Source organism: Thalassophryne amazonica, chromosome 11 (genome assembly GCF_902500255.1).
Source record: "Thalassophryne amazonica chromosome 11, fThaAma1.1, whole genome shotgun sequence".
Lineage (NCBI taxonomy): Eukaryota > Metazoa > Chordata > Actinopteri > Batrachoidiformes > Batrachoididae > Thalassophryne > Thalassophryne amazonica.
This window is the reverse complement of record NC_047113.1, coordinates 105,948,683-105,976,479: the sequence shown is the minus strand read 5'-3', so window position 1 is coordinate 105,976,479 and position 27,797 is coordinate 105,948,683. Positions and strand designations below refer to the sequence as shown.

General features: G+C 42.8%; 1 protein-coding gene across 1 annotated transcript in view; it reads right to left on the bottom strand.

The window, feature by feature from the left end:
* Positions 1 to 461: 461 nt before the first annotated feature.
* tmem129 (transmembrane protein 129, E3 ubiquitin protein ligase) overlaps positions 462 to 27,797 on the bottom strand; it is a 35,923-nt gene continuing 8,587 nt past the window's right edge. The window contains exons 4-7 of the mRNA XM_034180920.1: positions 15,465 to 15,625; positions 2,129 to 2,288; positions 1,982 to 2,054; positions 462 to 887 (exon numbers count right to left, since the gene is read on the bottom strand). Coding sequence (XP_034036811.1) covers positions 703 to 887; positions 1,982 to 2,054; positions 2,129 to 2,288; positions 15,465 to 15,625 — 579 coding nt within the window. The 3' untranslated portion in view covers positions 462 to 702. The remainder of the gene's footprint in view (positions 888 to 1,981; positions 2,055 to 2,128; positions 2,289 to 15,464; positions 15,626 to 27,797) is intronic.

Genomic DNA, 27,797 nt, shown 5'->3' with positions numbered 1-27,797 from the left:
AATAACATTTGGAGCATCAGGAGAGATTGACTGCAGTTTTTGCACCATATCAAAAAGCATGCTGGAGGCTGAAGCAGCATTCGCCTTTGAGTGATTGAACATTATGACTAGAAATAACTGGCGTAACTCACGAGGCAGAAAAAGGGACGCAACAACACCGGTAAAAGTGCTGTGTCTGGTGTGCAGATGCGCTCTCTGACGGTCACAGAGCTGCAGTATCATTTGTTGACATACAAACAAACTCCCCACCTTTTCCCTGTCCCCTCAAAAGTTGTGGTCCAGTCGGAAAGGAAACATAGATTTAACTGATGGGGTTAAAAAAAAAACAAAACAAAACAAAACAAACAAACAAAAAAAACACAGTTGGTGCCTTGTGGTTTTGACTCGTTTTGTTCTTTTGTCTGTCCTCACTCCATCGTCCTAGTGTTCCAGTGTGAGTCACACAGACTGTGGTCATCACGTTCATGGTACCAGTATCACATTTATTTGTTTTAAACTCTTGTTTTATCTCTGTCAGTGTTGGTGGACAAATTCATAGTCAGTCATAAAGTCCACGGACACAATTTGAAATGTCAAATGAAAATTCAATATAGACAGAAAAAAACTGTTCTATCTGTGAAAGAAGACAAGATGCAGCATTTTTATCTTTGAAAATGTCTTATTAACGTTTGAAGAAAGGAGCTGCTGTTCGTGTGTCTGCTGTCAGTGGATCGCACACACATCCAGGATACAGAACTTTGCTCGACAAGTGGGGCAGGGGACTCCGTTGGTCAACCAAGTCTCAGGTCGCTGCTGGTCTTGGCGGCTGGCAAACCATCGGCCCAAACACGACAGACACCACATTGGCCGGCAGAAACACTGCTGACAGTCTGACACACTATCGTCATCTACAGGATAAAAACAAGATCCAGTCACAGTGATCGCAAAGGCAAAACATCTGGCTGGCAGACACACACACACACACACACACACACACACACACACACACACACACACACACACACACACACACACACACACACACACACACACACACACACACACACACAGTACATTACATTCCTGACCATCAAATTTGCATTACAAAGTATTTTTAGACCCACCAAACTGGTCCCAAACAAGCCCAAAGCTGTTTTTACTCACACAATAACATTCAAAACTGCCCAATCTGGCAACACTGTGTAAACACTCCCCCGATGGGCGAGAACTCGATCTTCTGGTTCTCAGAGGAGTTATTCCGGTAAGATACTGACATCCACACTCATGAATATTTGTATTTTTCATCAGTGTTAAAAAAAATGTCCTGGCGCGGCTTCTCTCCGCACATGACAAAGACAAAGACCTGACAGAACGTGCACTCAATCTTACTGATGAGACGGAAAGCAGCCGGAACAAGACATGTGTCCCTCCCTGTCTATGCAGCCAGACCAGGTACATACGCGAGTACATCACAGACACACACGAGCATGCGCAGATGACATCACAGACATCATCACAGACGCAGACGACATCACAGACATCATCACAGACGCAGACATCATCACAGACGCAGACGAGCATGCGCAGACGTTACCACAGACAAGCACGCGCAGACGTCATCACAGACACGCGCAGACGTCATCACAGACACAGAGGAGCACACGCAGACGACATCACAGACACAGAGGAGCACGCGCAGACGACATCACAGACACAGAGGAGCACGCGCAGACGACATCACAGACAGAGGAGCACACGCAGACGACATCACAGACACAGAGGAGCACGCGTAGACGACATCACAGACACAGAGGAGCACACGCAGACGACATCACAGACACAGACAAACACGCGCAGACAACATCACAGACAAGCACGCGCAGACGACATCACAGACACAGACAAGCACGCGCAGACAACATCACAGACAAGCACGCGCAGACGACATCACAGACACAGATGAGCACACGCAGACAACATCACAGACAACTGATTCGCTGACCATCATGGCGACAGAGTCTGATCAGTTTGATGTTTGCTGGGACCTGGAGGCAGCCGATACAGGGTTCAAGTTCCTGAGCAGATAAACAGAGCAGTAGTGTTGATTTATAGTTTTACGAGGACATACAGTGTTTGTGTAGTACTTTACCTGTCCACTGGGGACAACATAGCGCTGATTAAGGTCCACCTGAGCTTTGAATGTTTCCAGGAAGAGTTCGCTGATTGTTTGGTGAATCACGACATTGGCAGAGTTTCGAAGTGGAGCATGGAGTTTCTCTCTGAACTCACCAAATTCTGCTGAGTTTAGTCTGCACACATGGGAAACACAATATCATGCAGGAAGTCACTTAGACAACAGTGTTTTTCTTAGTTCTTTCTCTCTCTCTCACACACACACACACACGCACACACACACACACACACACACACACACACACACACACACACACACACACACACACACACACACACACACACACACACACACACACACACACACAGTTCATTAGCTTTTGACTTTCAACTGACAGAATATGGACAAACTATATGAGGTCCATTCAGAAAGTATCCAAACAGGATTGAGGGAAAATTCATGCAGCAATGTACAGAGACATCCTGGATGAAAACCTGCTGCAGAGCACTCTCGACCTCAAACTGGGGTGGCTCAGTTTGAGGTCGACCTCAAACTGGGGTGCCTCAAACCAGGCTCAGGGCATTGAGCCCTGAGCCTGTTCTGCTGGAGATTTCTTCCTGTTAAAAGGGAGTTTTCCTTCCCACTGTCGCCAAGTGCTTGCTCATAGGGGGTCGTTTTGACCGTTGGGGATTTCTGTAATTATTGTATGGCTTTTACCTTACAATATAAAGCGCCTTGGGGCAACTGTTTGTTGTGATTTGGCGCTATATAAATAAAACTGATTTGATTTGATTTGACAATGACCCTAAGCACACAGCCAAGATATCAAAGGAGTGGCTGTTAAGGTTGGGGGGTGGTTTCTCCAATATCTCCAATATGCAAGTCAGCCAGACAAGGATGAATGAATGAAAATGAATGAAAACTGTTTATTTCGAACATTTGATACAACAACAATTACAAGGAGGAAAAGACAGTTTTTACTTACAGAGGGAATATACAGATCAACTCAAGCATGTGCATGTCAAAGTCAACTGTGGAGAATTCTTAGAGGTAGGAACAAACTGGTCCCACTGAATAATGAAGGATTAATAATGAGCCACGTAGCATGTTTTTTTTTATACGAGTCCAGTTATTCATCAATCTTGGGAGAATAGTGGCTCTGAGAGGCTCTCAGAGGCAGAATATTCGGCTAATGAGGCTCAACTCTGAGCGTGGCGCTAATTTCAAGAAGTTCAAAATTGAGCAACAACAGTGTGGGGCAGTTCATGTACTGGGTACTACGAGGACAAACGAGGATTTTAGAGGCATGTTTATGGTGTTAAAAGCCCATTATCTGAGCATCTGGCAGCTACGAGGACATGACAGGCTATTTTGGACAGACTCAGCCCTCTTGCACACTACAATCCCACCTGCTTTGTGCGCCAGATGCTGTATATAAAATAATTATTTTGTAGCAGATGAATCATTTTCTGTCAGCGTTTGGATGATGAAAACACCTTAAGGATCAACACGCTCAGTTGCGACCTCCACGACGTGAGACGAAATGAGGGTGGTGTGTGACATTCGTGGAAGATTTTTTGACAGGCAAAAACATGCTCCACAAATATCAAGACTATCACGCACCAACACGCACTATTAAGAAACCTATTCAGATGCATTAAGTCACGTTAAGAATGTCAGGAATGTGTCACTAATGACAGAAAAATGACATTCGTAATGCGTCTTGCTTATGTGTAAACGCAACTTTAATTCTTTGGTGGAGCATGAGCTATTATGTTAGAAAGATTAAAAAAAAGAAAATAAGATTATAAAATCAAACCTTCACTGTGCCTTGTGATAGAATCACGATGGTGACCGCTCCAAGATGGCGGCTGCATTTCTTCCGCCTCAGCAACCAACACGGCGTCTACTCCTCTTTATGTCTATGTTCGTCTAACTTCGGTTTGTGGCTTTTTACGGCAATGTTGTTCGCCGGGTTGTGGCCTTTTCTCCACAGGGGCTGGATTTTTGAGGCATTTCCGGTTTGTGCCTCCATCTACCACAAAGTGAGCTTCGCGGCACTCTGCTAAATAGCCAACAGACTCATTGCTGCAGCTGTACTGATTGTGCTGGCAGACCTGTAATAACACAGAGGACCCACCAGGGGGAAGCATATATGCACAATACCAATAACAAGCCCCCCTAACAAACAGAAAGAAAAAGCTTCAATTCGGATGGACCATCTCCGTTCCTCCTGTAAAATATGATGTTTCTGATGAAAGATCACTCGAATCAATCGCAAACACACCTATTCCTGAAATAAAAACGTCCCTATCAGTAACTGACGCATTGTTTTCTGTTACTGAAATCGCCATACTGGAGAGGACTAGAATGATTACAGTCACAACAAGCTCACTTGCGAACACAACATCAGCAGTTTCCGACACAATTCAGCTGTTCTAGACAAAACAGCCTCGTTTCTAGAGAACACTGAGTTATTTCTTGAATAAGGAACGTAATAACTGATACAACTGCGAAAAAAAAAATGTACACACTGAAGGACAACAGTTCCAAAAGACGAAGGAAGCCCAAAATGGAAAGTCATTCCACATCGGGTTTTTATGTAATTCTGTACACGAAGGTGTGACATGTAGTGGCAAAACTGCGTTTCTTCAATAGTGAAAAAACAATTGAGAAAGTTTGCATATAATAAGAACACACATGCACAAACACACATTTTAATTTTACACTCAAGTAGGATGAGTTGTTTGTTCTTGATGCGAAAACTGTATCATGTAGTGTGCTTGCCACGCAGCTTTGTACCGATCTGTTGACAATCAATCAACACGCTTGGCTTCAATCGCACACAGAAATATCTGAAGTGCTAACTATTCAATGCACGTTGAAAAACACTGTTTAACAATGTTTAAGAAATACACAGGCAAATATACCAACTTTATAATCACTTCTTGTCCACCATGTTTTTTCCGCTTTGGTCTCCGGAAACGAGGCTGTTTTGTCCAGAGTGGCTGAATTGTCACAGAAACTGCTGATGTTGTGTCCACGAGTGAACTTCTTGTTTCCATAAACATTCTAATCATCTCCAGTACGGAGATTTCAGTAACAGAAAACGATGCGTCAGTTACTGATAGGGCCTTTTTTTCAGGAATAGGTGTATTTGCGACTGATTCATATGATCATCATCATAAACAGCACATTTTACAGGAGGAATGGGAAATGTTCCATCCGGATTGAGCATTTTCTTTCCGTTTGTTAGGGGGGCCTGAAGAAGGCCAACACAGACAAAGGCTCAAAATAATAACTTTAACCAGTTGATCACACCAGTGACATGCGGTGAGGTTGATGGCTGGTGAGGCGCTGATTTCATCACAATCAGATTTACTAACATACAGTAGTGTACAGAATAATAGTAGTGCCATGTGACTAAAAAGATTAATCCAGGTTTTGAGTATATTTCTTATTGTTACATGGGAAACAAGGTACCAGTAGATTCAGTAGATTCTCACAAATCCAACAAGACCAAGCATTCATGATATGCACACTCTTAAGGCTATGAAATTGGGCTATTAGTAAAAAAAAGTAGAAAAGGGGGTGTTCACAATAATAGTAGCATCTGCTCTTGACGCTACAAACTCAAAACTATTATGTTCAAACTTTTTTTTTTTAGCAATCCTGTGAATCACTAAACTAGTATTTAGTTGTATAACCACAGTTTTTCATGATTTCTTCACATCTGCGAGGCATTCATTTTGTTGGTTTGGAACCAAGATTTTGCTTGTTTACTAGTGTGCTTGGGGGCATTGTCTTGTTGAAACACCCATTTCAAGGGCATGTCCTCTTCAGCATAAGGCAACATGACCTCTTCAAGTATTTTGACATATCCAAACTGATCCATGATACCGGGTATGCGATATATAGGCCCAACACCATAGTAGGAGAAACATGCCCATATCATGATGCTTGCACCACCATGCTTCACTGTCTTCACTGTGAACTGTGGCTCGAATTCAGAGTTTGGGGGTCGTCTCACAAACTGTCTGCGGCCCTTGGACCCAAAAAGAACAATTTTACTCTCATCAGTCCACAAAATATTCCTCCACTTCTCTTTAGGCCAGTTGATGTGTTCTTTGGTAAATTGTAACCTCTTCTGCACGTCTTTTATTTCACAGAGGGACTCTGTGGGGGATTCTTGCAAATAATTTAGCTTCACACAGGTGTCTTCTAACTGTCAGAGCACTTACAGGTAACTCCAGACTGTCTTTGATCATCCTGGAGCTGATCAGTGGGTGAGCCTTTGCCATTCTGGTTATTCTTCTATCCATTTTGATGGCTTGTTTTCTTCCACGCGTCTCTGTTTTTTTTTGTCCATTTTAAAGCATTGGAGATCATTGTAGATGAACAGCCTATAATTTTTTGCACCTGCGTATACATTTTCCCCTCTCCAATCAACTTTTTAATCAAACTATGCTGTTCTTCTGAACAATGTCTTGAACGTCCCATTTTCCTTAGTCACATAGCACTACTACTGTATAAACCCCACAGAGTTATTCACCGTTTCATTGACAGCCGTTAACGGGTTATGTTTAAAATCTCATATCAGCATTCTTTACACAAACTATAGCACACAAAAAAGCACATTAAATAAAAAAAAACCAAAAAAAACATTATTGTGGTCTTATCTTTACTTATAAATGAAGTCCATGTGTCGCTCCTTCTAGTTTTCCTTATCTTCCTTCAGTTTTAAAAGTCTCTCTGTCTCAGTGGAGATCACTGACAGGGAAGAAAGTCGTCCTTCATCAGTCCTGATCCAACTGTATGTTTTATGGCTTTGAACGTGAGTGGTCGTCCGCTCGTGTTTGATGAGATTTCTTTGCAAATTCTTCAGGTCACAATATCCCATCTGAGTCCAGACATTATTACAAGTTGAGAAAATAAGGCAGGAAAATCAGAAAAAGCAGTTTCTTGCCAGACGTCCACACAGCCAGACTTTACGTGTGTCCCACTGCGTTTGAAAAGAGCAGCTCTTCTGTTGTCTGAAGCAAACTTCTTAGCTCCGGTGTTGGTCGTCTGTTAATTTTTACCCCCTGCTTTGGTTGAAAGTCCAGTTTAGAAAATTGTTTCAGTTTGGATATGTAATCCTCCATTCTGAAAGTAAAGTCCAGGCGAAAGGAAAAAAATAATTGAACGGCTGATCTTGTAGTTTGTTGTCACTTATTCTGCAGCTGAGGAGTTGCTGCAGGAAGAATCCCTGGGATCACTGGTGCCCCCTACCATGTGGCAGGAGAACTGCCCGTCTCACCTGGTGCCTTTTTGCAGCTGTTTTATGATCACTCAACACACGTAACACGTTACACACACGTACAGCTGTTGACAAAAAACATTGGTTATATGAACTTAAATTCCATAGTTTAGCTGATGTACATGATGTACAAAGTGTTTGACCATTTTAATAGCGACATACAGAGAGACAGTGAGACAGTCTGACTGCACAGCGTTCCAGCCCAGTGACTGCACAATCCAAGGTGAGACACAACGGGCTGCTGCCTCACCGCACGTCTCTTCTCAGTATTTGAACGGCAAATGTGAAAATTCAGCGATTTTGAATAAAAAATAATCTAAAACTGGTGAAGTTAAAAGGAAAATAACTTTATAGTACAAATCACTGGATAACTATAACCATTTCATTTATTTTTTCATTTTATTTTTTTTTTCTTTCCATGATGGCAGGTGAGGCACAGCATCACCTGCCTCCCCTGACTGCACGTTACTAGATCACACAGAACCACACATAACGAAGAAAAATGCACAGATAAAAAGCAAACCAAGTAAAAAGTGGAAAAACAAAATGTAAAACAGGCAGATGCTGGGGAAAGCAGAGACAAGAGCAGAAGTCAGAAGAGGAAAAATCCACAGAGACTTTGGAGCAGAAGCTCTGACACGCCAGAAGGAGGCAGGAATAAAAGATGATTACACACACACACACACACACACACACACACACACACACACACACACACACACACACACACACACACACACACACACACACACACACACACACACACACAGCAAAATGCGGGAGGAGAAAGCAGAGGGAAAAAGGGGAACGCCCACTCGCAGACCACACAAGTGAGTAAAAGAACCAAAAATGACTGAGGACAGGAAATACTTGGTCAGAATTCAAAAAACAACCCGGCCAGTACTGGACCCTGACAGTGTCTTCAGGACAACTCTGTAAATGTTCTTGAGTGGCCCAGCCAGAGCCCCGGCCTTGAATCTGATTGAACATCTCTGGAGAGATCTGAAAATGGCTGTGCACCGACACTCCCCATCCAACCTGATGGAGCTTGAGAGGTGCTGCAAAGAGGAATGGGCAAAACTGATCAAAGATAGATGCACCAAGCTTGTGGCATCATATTCAGTAAGACTTGAGGCTGTAATTGCTGCCAAAGATGCATTAACAAAGTATTGAGCAAAGGGTGTGAATACTTATGTACACGTGATGACTTAGTTTTAATTTTTAATAAATTTGAATCTTCATTTTGTCATTATGGGGTGTTGCGAGCAGAATTTTGAGGGGGAAAAAAAATCATTTAATCCATTTTGGAATAAAGCTGTAACATAACAAAATGTGGAAAAAGTGAAGCGCTGTGAATACTTTCTGGATGCACCGCGTTTGGTGATGGACCAAAAGGAAAAACAGTTTCAGCATTAACAACAATTTGCAACAGCATATCAAGTGAGATCGGGTGAAATCTGTAAATGCCAGTTTCCTATCTGCAATTATTCCCTACTTTAGGCCTCGTCCATATGGAAACAGGTTTAGGTGTAACCACAAAAAATTGCATCGTGTAGGCGTTTTGTCCACACGGAACTGGAGTTTTCGGTGGCCGAAAAAAATACATTTTGACAATGGGTCCCAGGGTGGGTGAGAAAGCTGCCTTCACATCTTCGTGTGGACAACCAATACTGAACCTTTCTGAAACAATGATGTCACAGCCCTTCATTTCTATCCTCAGTCTCTCAAAATGAATGACCTGTTGTTCACTTGTTGTTAACTGGGTCAACATACTATTTTGTTTGGTAAATCATGAATAGAATTTATTTTCAACATGTGCAGAGTCCTGAAGAGACATCATATGGCTGTGGTAAACACTGATCATGAATAAATGAAGTGCGGTGACAGTATTAAAATAATAGCAGAAAGGACTTTTAGCTTTTAAAAGAAGGTTTTTTCTTCTTGGTGGGACAAAGCGGAGGTGTCCTCTGGTTCAGGTTGAGAAATGCACCCAGAGCAGACAAACACCAAGGTCTTCCTTGAAAACACAGCGTTTATTCACAAGTAATTTCCACGATAAGAAATTAAAGAATTTCCAGACATCGTCTTCTAAAGGCCCTGTCACACCTTGACGATTTAGCCTGCGTATGCTGACTGTATTAAAAACACTGGCACAGGCTGGCGTACGTCTAATAAATTAATGCAGCTGTCACACCTTGATGATTAACCAGTGTATGCCAACTGCCCCATTTCCACCCAGTGGTTCAAGTTGGTACTGCATGGTGTGGTGCCGATCAGAAACAGAGTAATTTAACATTATTTTATTTTTTTAATTTTCATTTTTTATCTTGGTTGACCATGTTCATTGTGTACAGAATTCTGAGTGGGCTGGCTGTGGCAAACGTTGCCATGAATGAATGGCGTGCTTGTGACTCTTTAAATTTTGAAAGCGCCGAGCGGCTGCTTACAGGTCTGCTGTAAGCAGCCTGTAAGGAGACCTTGCTCCCTCTCCCTGCTGAAGGTACAGGGAGCAAGTGAGAGTCCAAAGCGGAGGACTCTGAAGTGGTATGCCTGTCCCTTGAAGGCAAACCGGAGGAATTGCCTGTAGTGAAATGACACTGGGATGTGAAAATAGGCATCCTTCAGGTCCACACTGATCAACCAGTCCCCCAGCCAAATTGCCTGGAGAACTTGCAGAAAATGCAAGATGGTGCCTTTCGCCCTATCCTGAGGTCCAGGATAGGGCGAAAGCCACCATCCTTTTTTGGAACTACAAAATAAGTTGAACAGAACCCCCCTTCGGTGATCTGAACTGTGGACCCGCTGTATGGCTCCTTTCTTCAAGAGCTCGAGAATCTCCTGCCTGAGAACGAGAGACCTCTCTGGGTCTGTAACAAGTGATTTTTACACCATTAAACTTGGGGGAACAATGACTGAACTGAATATTGTAGCCCCTAACCAACGTGGAAATCACCCATTGATCCATGACCAATTCCTGCCACAGGTCGAGTTGAGTCTCAGAGCAATGACCGGTGGCCCTGTACTGGGCGTCAAACCCGATTACTGCGGCCCCGTGATGATTTGAGGAGTGAACATGAGGGTCCCATCCATCACGACGGCCATTTCTGGGTGGTCCACCTGTGAGTGGCCAAAAGGTAGGCTGCTGGGAGGGCTGATGCAGTAGACCCCGATTTCAGGGAGCACGCTCGTTAGCTGGAAGGAAGCCACATGTGTGCTTAGGCTGGCGGCTGGGAGTGTGCTGTAATTTGGCAAATCGCTGCTGAGACCTGTTAGCCTGAACAGCATGCTTTAGGGTCTGCTGGACCGCAGGGTCGAAAACCTTACCTGGGATAACAGGCAGAGTGCATAGTGATCCCCCACAAGCCTCAGACAGAGGGGATTGAGCCATCCACACCTGGCACCGGGCTATGGTCAGAGTGGACATCAGTATGCCAAGCTCCTATGACATGCAGGCGAAAGCCCGGAGCGAAGCATCACTCAGGCTCTGTGTCAGTGTCAGCTCCATCATTATCCTGGAGAGACCGGGAAAGTGCAAGGGCAAGGTGAGACAGGGAGTTCCCCAGATGAGCAATTTGACCTGCAGTGTCATAGCTCATGGTAAGGAGGTCATCAGTGACCCTACATTGAGGTTGTGGGCAGTGGGCCTCTGGCCGGGTAGCATCAGCAGGTGCTACAAACAGGCTACTAACAACACTGTCTACTGAAGGCATGTGGTCTAAGCCATACTGTGGTGCATCAGACAATGCACACAGCGCCCTGCAATCCTGTGGCATATGGTTGAAGGATTTAGGGTCAGACCAGCACCTCTGTAGCTTTTCAATATATGGTAAGGAGGGTGGGACACTGAAAGCTGGCTTCCGAGTGTCCCTAAAAAAGGCACTAGAAGAGGCAGTCTCCATGGAAGAAGCATCTACACCAAGCCGTGACAAGGCCAAGTGAATGGCCAATGTAACAACAAACAGGCCAGACTCAGATGCCTGAGGAGCATCACCGTCTAACGTGTGGGGGTTTGTGGTGAAAGGACAGGGGGAACGTTCTCCCCTGTCCTTGAGCTCCAATCCGACCCAGCGGCTCCCCGTAGTATAGTGACTCAGATGCCACAAACTGACATCACATCATCATCACAATGACTGGGAGTGGGGTCAGCACCTCCTCACTATAGTCACAGGAAGGTGTCAACTGCTTTGAGAGAGGAGCAGCAGAAGATTCAGAAGGCTGCAGAGAAAGAAGCAATGACTTTATCTGAGCAAATTCAAAGGCCAGGTTGTCAACCTTATCAGACAAGATCAAGCATGTGATCGCTTATGTGAGTGTGGTGCCAGTGTCGCAGAGGACATATCTGCTTCAAGCCTAGACAGTCTAGCCTATCTGTCAGTCAATGGCATAGAAACACAGTTGAAGCAAGCATTGTCTGTGAGTACTTGTTTCAAGTGTCCATGTCCGAGACAGGACGGCCGTAAAGTATGGCCATTCTCTGGGCTCAGAGGCAACAGACAGCTTCTGCATGCATACACCAACGCAGTAGACATTAGCACATGTGGGTGTAGCAGTAAGACAGACACAAAACTGCGGGTGCAGTGAGCGAGAGCACTCACAGTGCCTCAGACTCACACCAAGGTGTTAATTGTAAAGAACAGTAGTGAACGGTGGCATGAATAGCCCCACAAACTGACAACTAGGCATTACAATTGTAAGCCACCTAATGGCAAAGTAGCTGTGAGCTACTGTGGAAAAGTACTCGCAGAACAGCGGGCAAACACAGCCTGTGAAAACAAGGCTGTGAAAACAAGTGACCAGGGAGCGGAAAAACACTCACAGCACAGCGTCCAAACTCAGCACGTGGAACACAGCTGCAGAGGAGTGAACCCACTCGCAGCAGCATTAATTTCAAGTGCAGCAGTGTTAATTTCAAGAAGTAATTTTTTAATCATTAAAATAAGTAATAAAATGAGCAATAAAATTCATTAATTCACTACAATTCAATTTTTGCACATTTTTCCAAACTGAGTGCTGTAGTATAACCAGCAGAAGACCAGTGATGTGTTCAGTGAATTTGGTGACACCACACCTGAATTTATTGAATATTTTTCTGGAGTCTTGTGTTTGCACTTTGTAGACGGTCCCTATTCTTCCGTTTCTCCGCTCGTTCAGATCGATATTATTTTTCCAGCTCAGAGGACGGCTCATATGGATAAAAATAAGGTTGTTGCTCGTGGCCTGCCTTCCTGAGTTTAGAAACTAGTGTTTGTTTTTCTACAATGTTTCTCTTAAGATTATTGAGCCATTTACTGGAGGGGGAGGTTTCTGTCCTCCCCAAGTTTGACATTTACATTACTGTTTAACAGGTAGGCCGTCCCAAACTCCTCACCTGACACTGTCCACAGAGCAGGACACGCTGAGCGGTGTCACAACAGAAGCGCGAGCCCTGTTGGAGTTAACCTCCCCACCTCATCAGCTTTAGTGACTCCCACCCCAAAAAAAAAAAAAAAAAAAAAAAAAAAAAGAAAACATTTTGCGGTGATATGGTATGAGATAAAGATTTCCTGCAGTAACTGATCCATAAACCGAAATCGGTTCGCGGATAATTCACAATTTGCAGCTATTCACGTTTTGGGGATTAACATCCCGTCTTTTATCGTCAACAATAATGCATGCTAATTTCAGCTTAGTCAGCATTTTAGAACACTCGTCACATTGTCGTTATGAAAAAATGGTCATTGATGAAGACATTTTGTCTCATCTGACAAAATTAACACTAATGTACATTACCAAACTGTTCATATTTCTTAATGACTGAAAGTCGAGGATATATCCATGTTCATCCTGTGGCTTGTCTCAAGAAAACTGTCTGGAGAAGTGATGAACGTAATTCTTACATTTAGAATAAATTATCCCTGTCCAAACTTTTTCTTTGGACAGTATTTCAGGCCGTAAATATTAACAAATGAAATGAAGTTGACCAAAAAAGAGAAAAAGAAATATCTTGTGTTCATCCTATCTGCAATGAAACAAAAGCACTTTAGTAGTAGTAGTAGTAGTAGTACGAGGTCTATTAGAAAAGTATCCGACCTTATTATTTTTTTCAAAAACCATATGGATTTGAATCACGTGTGATTGTGTCAGCCAAGCTTGAACCTTCATGTGCATGCGTGAGTTTTTTCACACCTGTCGGTTGCGTCATTCGCCTGTGAGCAGGCTTTGAGTGAGGAGTGGTCCACCCCTCTCGTCGTTTTTTTCATTGTTTAGGAATGGCTCAGAGACTGCCGCTTTGCTTGATCAAAATTTTTTCAGAAACTGTGAGGGACATCAAAGTGGACACCATTCGAGAAATTCAGATGGTTTTTGGTGAAAATTTTATGGGCTTCAAAGAGATTACGGAGTGTTACTGTCGCTTTAAGGACGGCCCAGAGCGACTGGTGGTGCACCGCGCTCTGAAGCCGGCATTGACAGGCTGAGCGACCATTTCATTTCTAAACGGATGGCTGTATGGATCCATGACCATCGTGTGCAATTTCTCTGGTTATCACAAGAGCTGGACATCAACCATTTTCCGGCAGATTTCACTTTTAACAAGAGATTTTGTCATGGAAAGTCGAGCGGAGGCTTCACACATCACGATGGATTCGATACTGGAGCGAGACAAAACCACCTCCGTTTTGGTCTCACAGGACGGCTTTGAGATGGCGTTCAGACAGCTGTCGGTGGTTTTTCCATCGAGTGATTATCCGAGAAATTGTGGATGTGCCTGGACATGCCAGAACATGTCCTGTGAGGCTTCATCACAGTGTTGCTTTGCGCCATGCAGCACCGCCGCGACGCGCGGAGCCCCCGCTCCTCTTTCCATGACAAAAACTCCTGTAACAGTGGAATGTGCCGTTCATTTCCAAACTGGACACTGTGTTTTATCTGGGATGTCATCTTGCTAGCACAGGAATTGTGAAATGACGTGGACATCAGCACTTTTTCGGCACATTGAGACAGATGTGCAGAGGAATTCCGCGCGTCGCGGCGGTGCCGCATGGCGCAAAGCAACGCCGTGATGAAGCCTCACAGGACATGTCCAGGCACGTCCAGGCACATCCACAATTACATCTGACGTATCTGATGTAAAACAAGCCAAAACAAGTAAACAGAGTACAATATGAATTTCCATACTGGATCAGTTGAGGCCCAGGTTAAGAAGGGCTGCCACTGGTGCCATTGCCCAACAGGGTGCGGGCAGAAATTGGGCTACAGCTGGGTGAAGAAGAAGAGGAGGAGAATGTGTCCAAAGAACTGTGCAACGTAATGGAGAGTGTAGTGAAGAGGTGAAGAAGAGAGTGCAAGCAGGGTTGAGTGGGTGGAGAAAGGTGGCAGGACTGATTTCTGACCAAAAAATATCTGCAAGAGTGAAGGGGAAAGTTTACAAGACAGTAGTGAGACCAGCTATGTTGTACAGCTTAGAGACAGTGGCACTAACAAAAAGACAGGAGACAGAGCCGGAGGTGGCAGAGCTGAAGATGTCACAATTTTCCTTGGGAGTGACAAGGATGAACAGGATGAGGAATGAACATATCAGAGGGACAGCTCAGGTGGGCATGGATTGGGCATGTACAGAGGAGGGAACCAGGGTACATAGGGAGAAGGATGCTGAGGATGGAGCCACCAGGCAGGAGGAGAAGAGGGAGACCAAAGAGGAGGTTTATGGATGTGGTGAGGGAGGACATGCAGGTGGGTGATGAGACGGAGATGGAAACAACTGATGTGTTGTGGCGACCCTTAACGGGAGCAGCCGGAAGAAGAAAGAAGAATGCTTGATTAAGATCTGAACAATATTCTGAAATCTTGTTTCATTATTTTCAGCTTTAGAGCCAAATTATTTCTGTTTACAGCATTCTAGACAAATATGTGAAAAATATTCTGAAAGTTGAAATTGTTCTGAACATTTTCATATGCAAAACATGTGCATTATACAAAAAAAAAAAAAAGGAATTACTGAAAGTTTGCAAAAATGGAGAAATTCCTCCTGGACTGTAGAGGGTTAAATCAGATTTCAGCTGATTCCTGGTGTACCTGATATGGAAAGGTCTGACTGCAGGGTTGATGCTGTCCACTCTCAGTGTCAGGATCTGTGTGGGGGAGGGCGACTCTGGACTAAACTGGTACCGTCTGGATTCTGTCACCGTCATGTGACATTCACTCTGTAATGCCATGGAGACACCATAGGTGGTCACCTGGAAAGACAAATCAAGAGTTTTTGTAACTGTAAAAGCTTTTAAACAAGATTCAATAATTTAATGTCCATTACTCCAAGCAGTGACGGAAACGCATAAATAAAAACCAGAGCATCAATGGCACAGAGCTCATGAAGACTATTTCTTTACAACGTGCAAGAAAATGATGACATGCTGTCAAGAAAAGTCTTTACCAATAACCATAAATTTGCAATGAAACCTGGAGGAGCAGGGGAACTGTTTCCAGCCATGTGTAAAATGTCTTGTGCACATTCCAGCAGTTGAGTGCAGCCGCATCGGTTTGTGTTTCTGGGATTCTCCCTTTTGGTACATTTTCACTCTTGCCTCTCGTGTGCCACCCAATTATTCTCAGATCAGTGGTATGGTTTCTCTTGTGCTGCTGAGCAGCCCTTTTGCTCTTCAGTGTGCTTTTCATCATGACTGCTTGCCATATCAGCTGTGCGCTGTAAATACTCTCCATCGCCCTGGTTACCTCGTAAGCGAAGTTCCCATGTTTCATTCTCTGACCTCACTTCACCCATGGTAACCGGCCCGAGCCCATCATCAGGAGACCGTATGCCCTCCTTTTCTGCCAGAGGTCCATGAGCTCACCTTCTGAGTATTCTTCCTACTAATGTTAGCGCTCTATTGTTGTTGACCCATGCCTGCTTTCTGATCTTGATCCAGCCACTTGCACAGCAAACTGCAGTTTTGATTTTGAGCCTTTTTCCCCCCACTCTGAGCCTGACTCAGTGTCTTTCTGTTCTACGCGAGGTTTTAAACGGGTGTAACAGTATATCTCCCCCATGGATATCTTCCCCCCACCCCCACCCCTGAAAGGCAACATTTATACAAGACAGCACTGATTAAAGCTTACCCAAAAACTTGATAAGGCCCAATCAGGATACATTAACCTTTAAACTCTATTTCTCATCATGGATGTCTTATGGTCCCACATGAAGCACAGTTTGACTGACACCGAATGATATTAGTATTCTTTATGTATGTATCTACAGCTATCTACAATAGTAATATTTCCTATTCTGAAGTATCTTATCCTCCTTCCAGATAGGCTCTACAAATATATGAACCCGACTGACACCCTGAATTATTGTAGAACATCTGTCCATGATGGGGTGGGGGGTAAGACATTGTGACCTGGATATCTTCCCCCCACCCCAACATCAAGAATTTTGTACATCACTAAGTTCATCTCAACATAATCTTGACAATGTTAAACAATGATGTAGCAACTACAGAAGGGTTGCAGGGTTTGCTTAGCGGGGGGGAGGGGGATATCCAGGTCACGATACCTTACCCCCACCCCATCCTTACATGGGAAGGTCACATAATTTATGACCAGGGAAGATATTATAGATGTGAACTGAGAGAATTTACACAAAAAAAGGGGGTCAGTCACATCATGATGGAGGATCTTGCTTCTATAGCCAACCTTTGGGCATCCACAAGTAGACGTGTTCAAGGTGGGAATAGGTTGTCTATCAAATGGCCTAAAATCAGTCCAGTGTAAGACCAGATCATTGAGACATATAGTGTGAATGTTGTTTTCTGCTTTGTCTGCCGTGTATAAATCTAGGTAGAATGAAATGGGTGAGAATACTATAGCAGACTCGCTTTGCAGTAGTTGGGGGGGGGGGGGTCCAGGTCAGGTTATCTTACCCCTTATGCAAAGTCCAGAGCAAGACCACATCATTGAAACATATAGTGTGTTGTTCTCCACTCTGTCAGTCATGTATAAATCTGGATAGGATGAAATGGGTGATAATACTACAAATCACAAATGGGAAGGCCAAATAATACATGACCTGGGAGAAGAAATTATAGATGTGAATTGAGAGAATTTACACAAAAAAGGAATCAGCCACTTCAGAATGGATGTTAATGTTGTTTTCCACTTTGTTAGCCATGCATAAATCTGGATAGGTTGAAATGGGTGATAATACTGCAGGAGACTTGCTTGGCAGGAGGTTTGGGGAAAGACAGGGGGTGGGGGTAAGATACCCTAGGATGGGGGAAAACATCCAGTGTAGAAAATAAACTGGAAGCGGCTGTTTATAGGCACACCTTTGCAACTGTTTTGGACTGATGGGATGTTTTTGTTGTTGTTGTCTGTACCGGGGTTTGGGTGGAATACTGAATTAAGGGGCGACCAACATTTCTCAATATTGCACCCAGTGAGTCAAAACTTCATACATTCAAGAAATGTTTGTTTCTCAGAAGGCACATTATGGAGAGCCACATCCTACTTTTTCTGAGTCAGGCTCAAAATGTCTTCACCCATCATAGGTCCGGCCTCATTTTCCTTAAGTTAAATAGAGCAAAGCGGCGCACCCCATAGACATGGTTTATTCCCTTTTGTTTGGTCTCCACAGTACTGGGTACTGGTTTGGATAGTCAGGACACACCTAAAAACCTGTTTGCATGTCAGGCTGAAGTGTAGTTCTGTAGTGTGTTTGCAGTGTGAAGTGTAACCCCAATTCCAATGAAGTTGGGATGTCGTGTAAAATGTAAATAAAAACAATACAATGATTTACAAATCCTCTTCATCCTATATTCAAATAAATACACCACAAAGACAAGATATTTAATGTTCAAACTGAAACTTTGTTTTTGTGCAAATATTTGCTCATTTTGAAATGGATGCCTGCAACACATTTCAAAAAAGCTGGGACAGTGGTATGTTTACCACTGTGTTACATCACCTTTCCTTCTAACAACACTCAATAAGCATTTGGGAACTGAGGATACTAATTGTTGAAGCTTTGTAGGTGGAATTCTTTCCCATTCTTGCTTGATGTACAACTTCAGTTGCTCAACAGTCCGGGGTCTCCACTGTCATATTTTGTGCTTCATAATGTGCCCAACATTTTCAATGGGCGACAGGTCTGGACTGTAGGCAGACCAGTCTTTTACTACAAAGCCACACTGTTGTAACATGTGCAGAATGTGGCTTGGCATTGTCTTGCTGAAATAAGCAGGGACGTCCCGGAAAAAGACGTTGCTTAGATGGCAGCATGTGTTGCTCCAAAACCTGGATGTACCTTTCAGCATTGATGGCACCATCACAGATGTGTTGGGCACTAACATGGTCATGGACAATCTAATGTTGGTTTTCGGTCTTGCCGCTTATGTGCAGAAACGTCTCCAGATTCTCTGAATCTTCTGATTATACAACCCCTGGCAAAAATTATGGAATCACCGGCCTCGGAGGATTTTCATTCAGTTGTTTAATTTTATAGAAAAAAAGCAGATCACAGACATGACACAAAACTCAAGTCATTTCAAATGGCAACTTTCTGGCTTTAAGAAACACTATAAGAAATCAGAAAAAAAAATTGTGGCAGTAACGGTTACTTTTTTAGACCAAGCAGAGGGAAAAAAATATGGAATCACTCAATTCTGAGGAAAAAATTATGGAATCATGAAAAACAAAAGAACGCTCCAACACATCACTAGTATTTTGTTGCACCACCTCTGGCTTTTATAACAGTTTGCAGTCTCTGAGGCATGGACTTAATGAGTGACAAACAGTACTCTTCATCAATCTGGCTCCAACTTTCTCTGATTGCTGTTGCCAGATCAGCTTTGCAGGTTGGAGCCTTGTCATGGACCATTTTCTTCAACTTCCACCAAAGATTTTCAATTGGATTAAGATCCGGACTATTTGCAGGCCATGACATTGACCCTATGTGTCTTTTTGCAAGGAATGTTTTCACAGTTTTTGCTCTATGGCAAGATGCATTATTATCTTGAAAAATGATTTCATCATCCCCAAACATCCTTTCAATTGATGGGATAAGAAAAGTGTCCAAAATATCAACATAAACTTGTGCATTTATTGATGATGTAATGACAGCCATCTCCCCAGTGCCTTTACCTGACATGCAGCCCCATATCATCAATGACTGTGGAAATTTACATTTTCAGACAGTCATCTTTATAAATCGCATTGGAACGGCACCAAACAAAAGTTCCAGCATCATCACCTTGCCCAATGCAGATTTGAGATTCATCACTGAATATGACTTTCATCCAGTCATCCACAGTCCACGACTGCTTTTCCTTAGCCCATTGTAACCTTGTTTTTTTTCTGTTTAGGTGTTAATGATGGCTTTCGTTTAGCTTTTCTGTACGTAAATCCCATTTCCTTTAGGCGGTTTCTTACAGTTCGGTCACAGACGTTGACTCCAGTTTCCTCCCATTCGTTCCTCATTTGTTTTGTTGTGCATTTTCGATTTTTGAGACATATTGCTTTAAGTTTTCTGTCTTGACGCTTTGATGTCTTCCTTGGTCTACCAGTATGTTTGCCTTTAACAACCTTCCCATGTTGTTTGTATTTGGTCCAGAGTTTAGACACAGCAGACTGTGAACAACCAACATCTTTTGCAACATTGCGTGATGATTTACCCTCTTTTAAGAGTTTGATAATCCTCTCCTTTGTTTCAATTGACATCTCTTGTGTTGGAGCCATGATTCATGTCAGTCCACTTGGTGCAACAGCTCTCCAAGGTGTGATCACTCCTTTTTAGATGCAGACTAACGAGCAGATCTGATTTGACGCAGGTGTTAGTTTTGGGGATGAAAATTTACAGGGTGATTCCATAATTTATTCCTCAGAATTGAGTGAGTCCATATTTTTTTCCCTCTGCTTGGTCTAAAAAAGTAACCATTACTGACTGCCACAATTTTTTTTCCTGATTTCTTATAGTGTTTCTTAAAGCCAGAAAGTTGCCATTTGAAATGACTTTAGTTTTGTGTCATGTCTGTGATCTGCTTTTTTCTACAAAATTAAACAACTGAATGAACATCCTCCGAGGCCGGTGATTCCATAATTATTGCCAGGGGTTGTATTATGGATTGTAGATGATGGAATCCCTAAATTCCTTGCAACTGAACGTTGAGAAACATTGTTTTTAAACTGTTGGACTATTTTTTCACCCAGTTGTTCACGAAGTGGTGATCCTCGCCCCGTCTTTGCTTGTTAACGGCTGAGCCTTTTTGGGATGCTCCTTTTTATACCCAATCATGACACTCACCTGTTTCCAATTAACCTGTTCACCTGTGGAATGTTCCAAACAGGTGTTCTTTGAGCATTCATCAATTTTCCCAGTCTTTTGTTACTTCTGTCCCAACTTTTCTGAAACATGTTGCAAAATGAACAAATATTTGCACAAAAACAATAAAGTTTATCAGTTTGAACATTAAATATCTTGTCTTTATGGTGTATTCAATTGAATATAGGTTGAAGAGGATTTGCAAATCATTGTACTCTGTTTTTATTTATATTTCACACAACGTCCCAATTTCATTGGAATTGGGGTTGTACCTCTGCTCCGCTGCTTGATCACATGTGTACTGAACCAGAGCCTGGAATAAAGACCATGTCTTCTCTTATACCTAAGTCTTGTCTGGGAGGCTGCATTGCAGGTCCAGCCACTACGGATGCTGGGCAGCCACCCGCCCTGACAAAATCTATGATTTCAGACTTTACAAATGTTTTAAACTGTTAAGCTTTATTCACTATACCCGCAAAAATATGTTAGTGGTCTAAAAGTTATCGTAACTAAATTTATCGGAAGAGTTATCGTAACTAAATTTATCGGAAGCTAATTGGTCCGCTGGTAGTTTTCAAAGTTGTCTAAAAAGCTAATCCACTAATGAAAACGCTAGCTTTGATAATTAGCAGTTACCAGATTAGCGGAACTGTGCCCAGCACTGGCTATAAGCAATTAGTTTATAGCTTCAAAGGTAAAATTATTTTTCTGACAGAAGATGGCACACTAACAAGACATTAGAGCAGCTGAAGCCTTTTAACAGGTCTAATAGTCTAATGCAGGGAAAGCCAGATTAATGTGGATGATACAACCACATTCAAAATGTGGACATTTGGAAATTTCATGCTTGCACACAGTAAGAGTGTAATGTAAACAGGAGACAAAAAAGATTAGAGCACAGAGGGAGTGCTTGATGCAGGGGTGCGAGTGGCAAATTGAGTGGGGGATTCTGTTTGGGTGAAAGTGGACTTTTGTTTTTGAGTGTTTGTTGTCCAGGGATGCATTCTGGAGGTTTCTGATGACTTTCCTCACCTTGATCCCCCCAATTTAGTTGTACTGCCTAATGTGCATTCAATTTCAATTTTCAATTTATTTTCATTTATATAGCGCCAAATCACAACAGAGTTGCCTCAAGGCGCTTCACACAAGTAAGGTCTAACCTTACTAACCCCCAGAGCAGCAGTGGTAAGAAAAAACTCCTTCTGAAGAAGAAACATCAAGCAGACCAGACTCAAAAGGGTGACCCTCTGCTCGGGCCATGCTACAATCAATCAATCAATTTTATTTATATAGCGCCAAATCACAACAAACAGTTGCCCCAAGGCGCTTTATATTGTAAGGCAAGGCCATACAATAATTACGTAAAAACCCCAACGGTCAAAACGACCCCCTGTGAGCAAGCACTTGGCGACAGTGGGAAGAAAAAACTCCCTTTTAACAGGAAGAAACCTCCAGCAGAACCAGGCTCAGGGAGGGGCAGTCTTCTGCTGGGACTGGTTGGGGCTAAGGGAGAGAACCAGGAAAAAGACATGCTGTGGAGGGGAGCAGAGATCAATCACTAATGATTAAATGCAGAATGGTGCATACAGAGCAAAAAGAGAAAGAAACAGTGCATCATGGGAACCCCCCAGCAGTCTACGTCTATAGCAGCATAACTAAGGGATGGTTCAGGGTCACCTGATCCAGCCCTAACTATAAGCTTTAGCAAAAAGGAAAGTTTTAAGCCTAATCTTAAAAGTAGAGAGGGTGTCTGTCTCCCTGATCTGAATTGGGAGCTGGTTCCACAGGAGAGGAGCCTGAAAGCTGAAGGCTCTGCCTCCCATTCTACTCTTACAAACCCTAGGAACTACAAGTAAGCCTGCAGTCTGAGAGCGAAGCGCTCTATTGGGGTGATATGGTACTATGAAGTCCCTAAGATAAGATGGGACCTGATTATTCAAAACCTTATAAGTAAGAAGAAGAATTTTAAATTCTATTCTAGAATTAACAGGAAGCCAATGAAGAGAGGCCAATATGGGTGAGATATGCTCTCTCCTTCTAGTCCCCGTCAGTACTCTAGCTGCAGCATTTTGAATTAACTGAAGGCTTTTCAGGGAACTTTTAGGACAACCTGATAATAATGAATTACAATAGTCCAGCCTAGAGAAAATAAATGCATGAATTAGTTTTTCAGCATCACTCTGAGACAAGACCTTTCTAATTTTAGAGATATTGCGTAAATGCAAAAAAGCAGTCCTACATATTTGTTTAATATGCGCATTGAATGACATATCCTGATCAAAAATGACTCCAAGATTTCTCACAGTATTACTAGAGGTCAGGGTAATGCCATCCAGAGTAAGGATCTGGTTAGACACCATGTTTCTAAGATTTGTGGGGCCAAGTACAATAACTTCAGTTTTATCTGAGTTTAAAAGCAGGAAATTAGAGGTCATCCATGTCTTTATGTCTGTAAGACAATCCTGCAGTTTAGCTAATTGGTGTGTGTCCTCTGGCTTCATGGATAGATAAAGCTGGGTATCATCTGCGTAACAATGAAAATTTAAGCAATGCCGTCTAATAATACTGCCTAAGGGAAGCATGTATAAAGTGAATAAAATTGGTCCTAGCACAGAACCTTGTGGAACTCCATAATTAACCTTAGTCTGTGAAGAAGATTCCGCATTTACATGAACAAATTGTAATCTATTAGATAAATATGATTCAAACCACCGCAGCACAGTGCCTTTAATACCTATGGCATGCTCTAATCTCTGTAATAAAATTTTATGGTCAACAGTATCAAAAGCAGCACTGAGGTCTAACAGAACAAGCACAGAGATGAGTCCACTGTCTGAGGCCATAAGAAGATCATTTGTAACCTTCATTAATGCTGTTTCTGTACTATGATGAATTCTAAAACCTGACTGAAAGAAAGTCATGAAGTCATTACTAGTTAAAGTTAAAGGAATACTCGGCTCAATAGAGCTCTGACTCTGTCAGCCTGGCTACAGTGCTGAAAAGAAACCTGGGGTTGTTCTTATTTTCTTCAATTAGTGATGAGTAGTAAGATGTCCTAGCTTTACGGAGGGCTTTTTTATAGAGCAACAGACTCTTTTTCCAGGCTAAGTGAAGATCTTCTAAATTAGTGAGATGCCATTTCCTCTCCAACTTACGGGTTATCTGCTTTAAGCTGCGAGTTTGTGAGTTATACCACAGAGTCAGGCACTTCTGATTTAAAGCTCTCTTTTTCAGAGGAGCTACAGCATCCAAAGTTGTCTTCAATGAGGATGTAAAACTATTGACGAGATACTCTATCTCACTTACAGAGTTTAGGTAGCTACTCTGCACTGTGTTGGTATATGGCATTAGAGAACATAAAGAAGGAATCATATCCTTAAACCTAGTTACAGTGCTTTCTGAAAGACTTCTAGTGTAATGAAACTTATTCCCCACTGCTGGGTAGTCCATCAGAGTAAATGTAAATGTTATTAAGAAATGATCAGACAGAAGGGAGTTTTCAGGGAATACTGTTAAGTCTTCAATTTCCATACCATAAGTCAGAACAAGATCTAAGATATGATTAAAGTGGTGGGTGGACTCATTTACATTTAGAGCAAAGCTAATTGAGTCTAATAATAGATTAAATGCAGTGTTGAGGCTATCATTCTCAGCATCTGTGTGGATGTTAAAATCGCCCACTATAATTATCTTATCTGAGCTAAGCACTAAGTCAGACAAAAGGTCTGAAAATTCACAGAACTCACAGTAACAACCAGGTGGACGATAGATAATAACAAATAAAACTGGTTTTTGGGACTTCCAATTTGGATGGACAAGAGTAAGAGTCAAGCTTCAAATGAATTAAAGCTCTGTCTGGGTTTTTGATTAATTAATAAGCTGGAATGGAAGATTGCTGCTAATCCTCCGCCTCGGCCGTGCAACAAGCATTCTGGCAGTTAGTGTGACTCAGGGGTGTTGACTCATTTAAACTAACATATTCATCCTGCTGTAACCAGGTTTCTGTAAGGCAGAATAAATCAATATGTTGATCAATTATTATATCATTTACTAACAGGGACTTAGAAGAGAGAGACCTAATGTTTAATAGACCACATTTAACTGTTTTAGTCTGTGGTGCAGTTGAAGGTGCTATATTATTTTTTCTTTTTGAATTTTTATGCTTAAATAGATTTTTGCTGGTTATTTGTGGTCTGGGAGCAGGCACCGTCTCTACGGGGATGGGGTAATGAGGGGATGGCAGGGGGAGAGAAGCTGCAGAGAGGTGTGTAAGACTACAACTCTGCTTCCTGGTCCCAACCCTAGATAGTCACGGTTTGGGGGATTTAAGAAAATTGGCCAGATTTCTAGAAATGAGAGCTGCTCCATCCAAAGTGGGATGGATGCCGTCTCTCCTAACAAGACCAGGTTTTCCCCAGAAGCTTTGCCAATTATCTATGAAGCCCACCTCATTTTTTGGACACCACTCAGACAGCCAGCAATTCAAGGAGAACATGCGGCTAAACATGTCACTCCCAGTCTGATTGGGGAGGGGCCCAGAGAAAACTACAGAGTCCGACAGTGTTTTTGCAAAGTTACACACCGATTCAATGTTAATTTTAGTGATCTCCGATTGGTGTAACCGGGTGTCATTACTGCCGACGTGAATTATAATCTTACCAAATTTAAGTTTAGCCTTAGCCAGCAGTTTCAAATTTCCTTCAATGTCGCCTGCTCTGGCCCCCGGAAGACAATTGACTATGGTTGCTGGTGTCGCTAACTTCACATTTCTCAAAACAGAGTCGCCAATAACCAGAGTTTGATCATCGGCGGGTGTGTCGTCGAGTGGGGAAAAACGGTTAGAAATGTGAACGGGTTGGCGGTGTACACGGGGCTTCTGTTTAGGACTACGCTTCCTCCTCATAGTCACCCAGTCGGCCTTCTTTCCTGGCTGCTCGGGATCTGCCAGAGGGAAACTAACGGCGGCTAAGCTACCTTGGTCCGCACTGACTACAGGGGCCTGGCTAGCTGTAGGATTTTCCATGGTGCGGAGCCGAGTCTCCAATTCGCCTGGCCTCCAAAGCTACGAATAAGCTACACTTATTACAAGTATCATTACTGCTAAAGGAGGCCGAGGAATAACTAAACATTTTACACCCAGAGCAGAAAAGTGAGGGAGAGACAGGAGAAGCCGCCATGCTAAACCGGCTAAGAGCTAGTAGCTGCGCTAAGCTAGCGGATTCCTAAAAACATACAAAGTGAATAATGTGTAAATAATTTAGAGGTGATTCAGCAAAGGGAGTGCTTTAGTTAAGGCACGTGAAGATTACACTGTGAAACAAATCGTTATCTAGTTAACTAGATCAATCTAACTGCGCAGATTAAACAGCTAACAGATACAGCAAAACACTGCTGTGCTCCGGAACAGGAAGTGATACAATACCGCAGTGAGAGCCAACCACCAGTAGAGGCAAGCAAGAGCTCGCAATGCAAGCCAAATATCACTCTACAGACATAAATTACAGAAGAATTCACAAAACGAATATACAGGAAATGCTGTTGGTGCACAGGACAGGAGGGTCTCCAGCACAACTACCACACCCATCTCTGGATGGAGCTGCACCTTAATAAACAGAGAGAAATTTGCCTTTATCCCAAAATGACGTCACAACCTCCATGTTTGTTTGATAAAATTAATAACCAAAAGAGCCATCATCGTTTTCATATTTTTAGCTTCCCTCATCTTAACTGGCCTAATTTTAAAGCTAGAACCCCAAACAGACTCAGTAATGCCGAGTTTAGACATTACATTAAAAAAGATATTGCTTCACGTCGTACTTTGGTTATGCAGAAAAGCTAAATTAACTAAACTTATTTTTATTTGCCTCATTAATTAAACTTAGTCCAGAACTACAGTAAAACTGTAATATCAGAGTAATACTGATTTAAACATTTTAGTGGTTAAAATTATTATCATTATCATCATTATTATTAGTAGTAGTCAGAGGTGGGACGAAGTCACTGTCAAGTCATCAATCTGCAAGTCTCAAGTCAGCCTGCAAACAATTGGTGGTCATTATGTCGCCACTGTCGCCAAGTGCTTGCTCACAGGGGGTCGTTTTGACCGTTGGGGTTTTTACGTAATTATTGTATGGCCTTGCCTTACAATATAAAGTGCCTTGGGGCAACTGTTTGTTGTGATTTGGCGCTATATAAATAAAATTGATTGATTGATTGATTGATTATGACCTGAGACTTGACTTGGGATTTGCTGATTCATGACTTGAGAGTGACTTGATGGTGACTTCATTCCATCTCTGGTAGTAGTAGTATGAAAAATGTCTTCAATAGTGGAGCTTTAATCAAGGGGTTTAACATTGTAGTACATATGCCAGGCCTGTGTCTAGTGCTGTAACGCCCCCCCCCCCCCCAAAAAAAAAAAAAACAGAAGAAGACTAGAGCATGTGCATAAGCTGTTTAAGATCTAATTAATGTAGCACCAAAAGCTACAGCTTTCCAACGTGACACACAGTTTAAAAAAAAAAAAGCCTTTTAAGAGAAAGATAATCCAAGCTGGTCATCGGTTTGCTTTAAATCCGCAGTGCAGATTTAAAGCAAACCGCAGTCAGTTGTTTAAACGGCACTTGCCTTTGCAGACGTACAGCGGGACACACTGCTGCCTCGTCAGGGCTCATAACATCAGATCTTAAAGTTCAGAGTCTGTTGTATGTCACCCCTGGCCCCCCCTCCCCCCCAAAAATTGCCAGTACTCACAAACGTACTGAAACATCCCTTGTTTATTGTTTCCGCATTCTAAAGAGACAGAGGGAGGGAGGGAGGGGGAGAGAGCGCTTCATGTACTGTTTTGAGAATGGAGTGCATTTCCGAAAATAAATAAAAGTACTTCGTTTAGCCATATTTGGAATCAGTCTGAGTCAGTTTGGGTAAATCGTTGCACCGCTGCGCTCACGTTCAGGTGCAGCCTGACTGACTGAGGATTACACCCACCGCCTGTGCTTACGGTCCGGTGCCAGGGGACTGCTGAATAATTACACAGGAAAACAGAAAAGGATACACTAAATTTGACAAACTGCGGGGTGGCACAGCGACATTGCGCC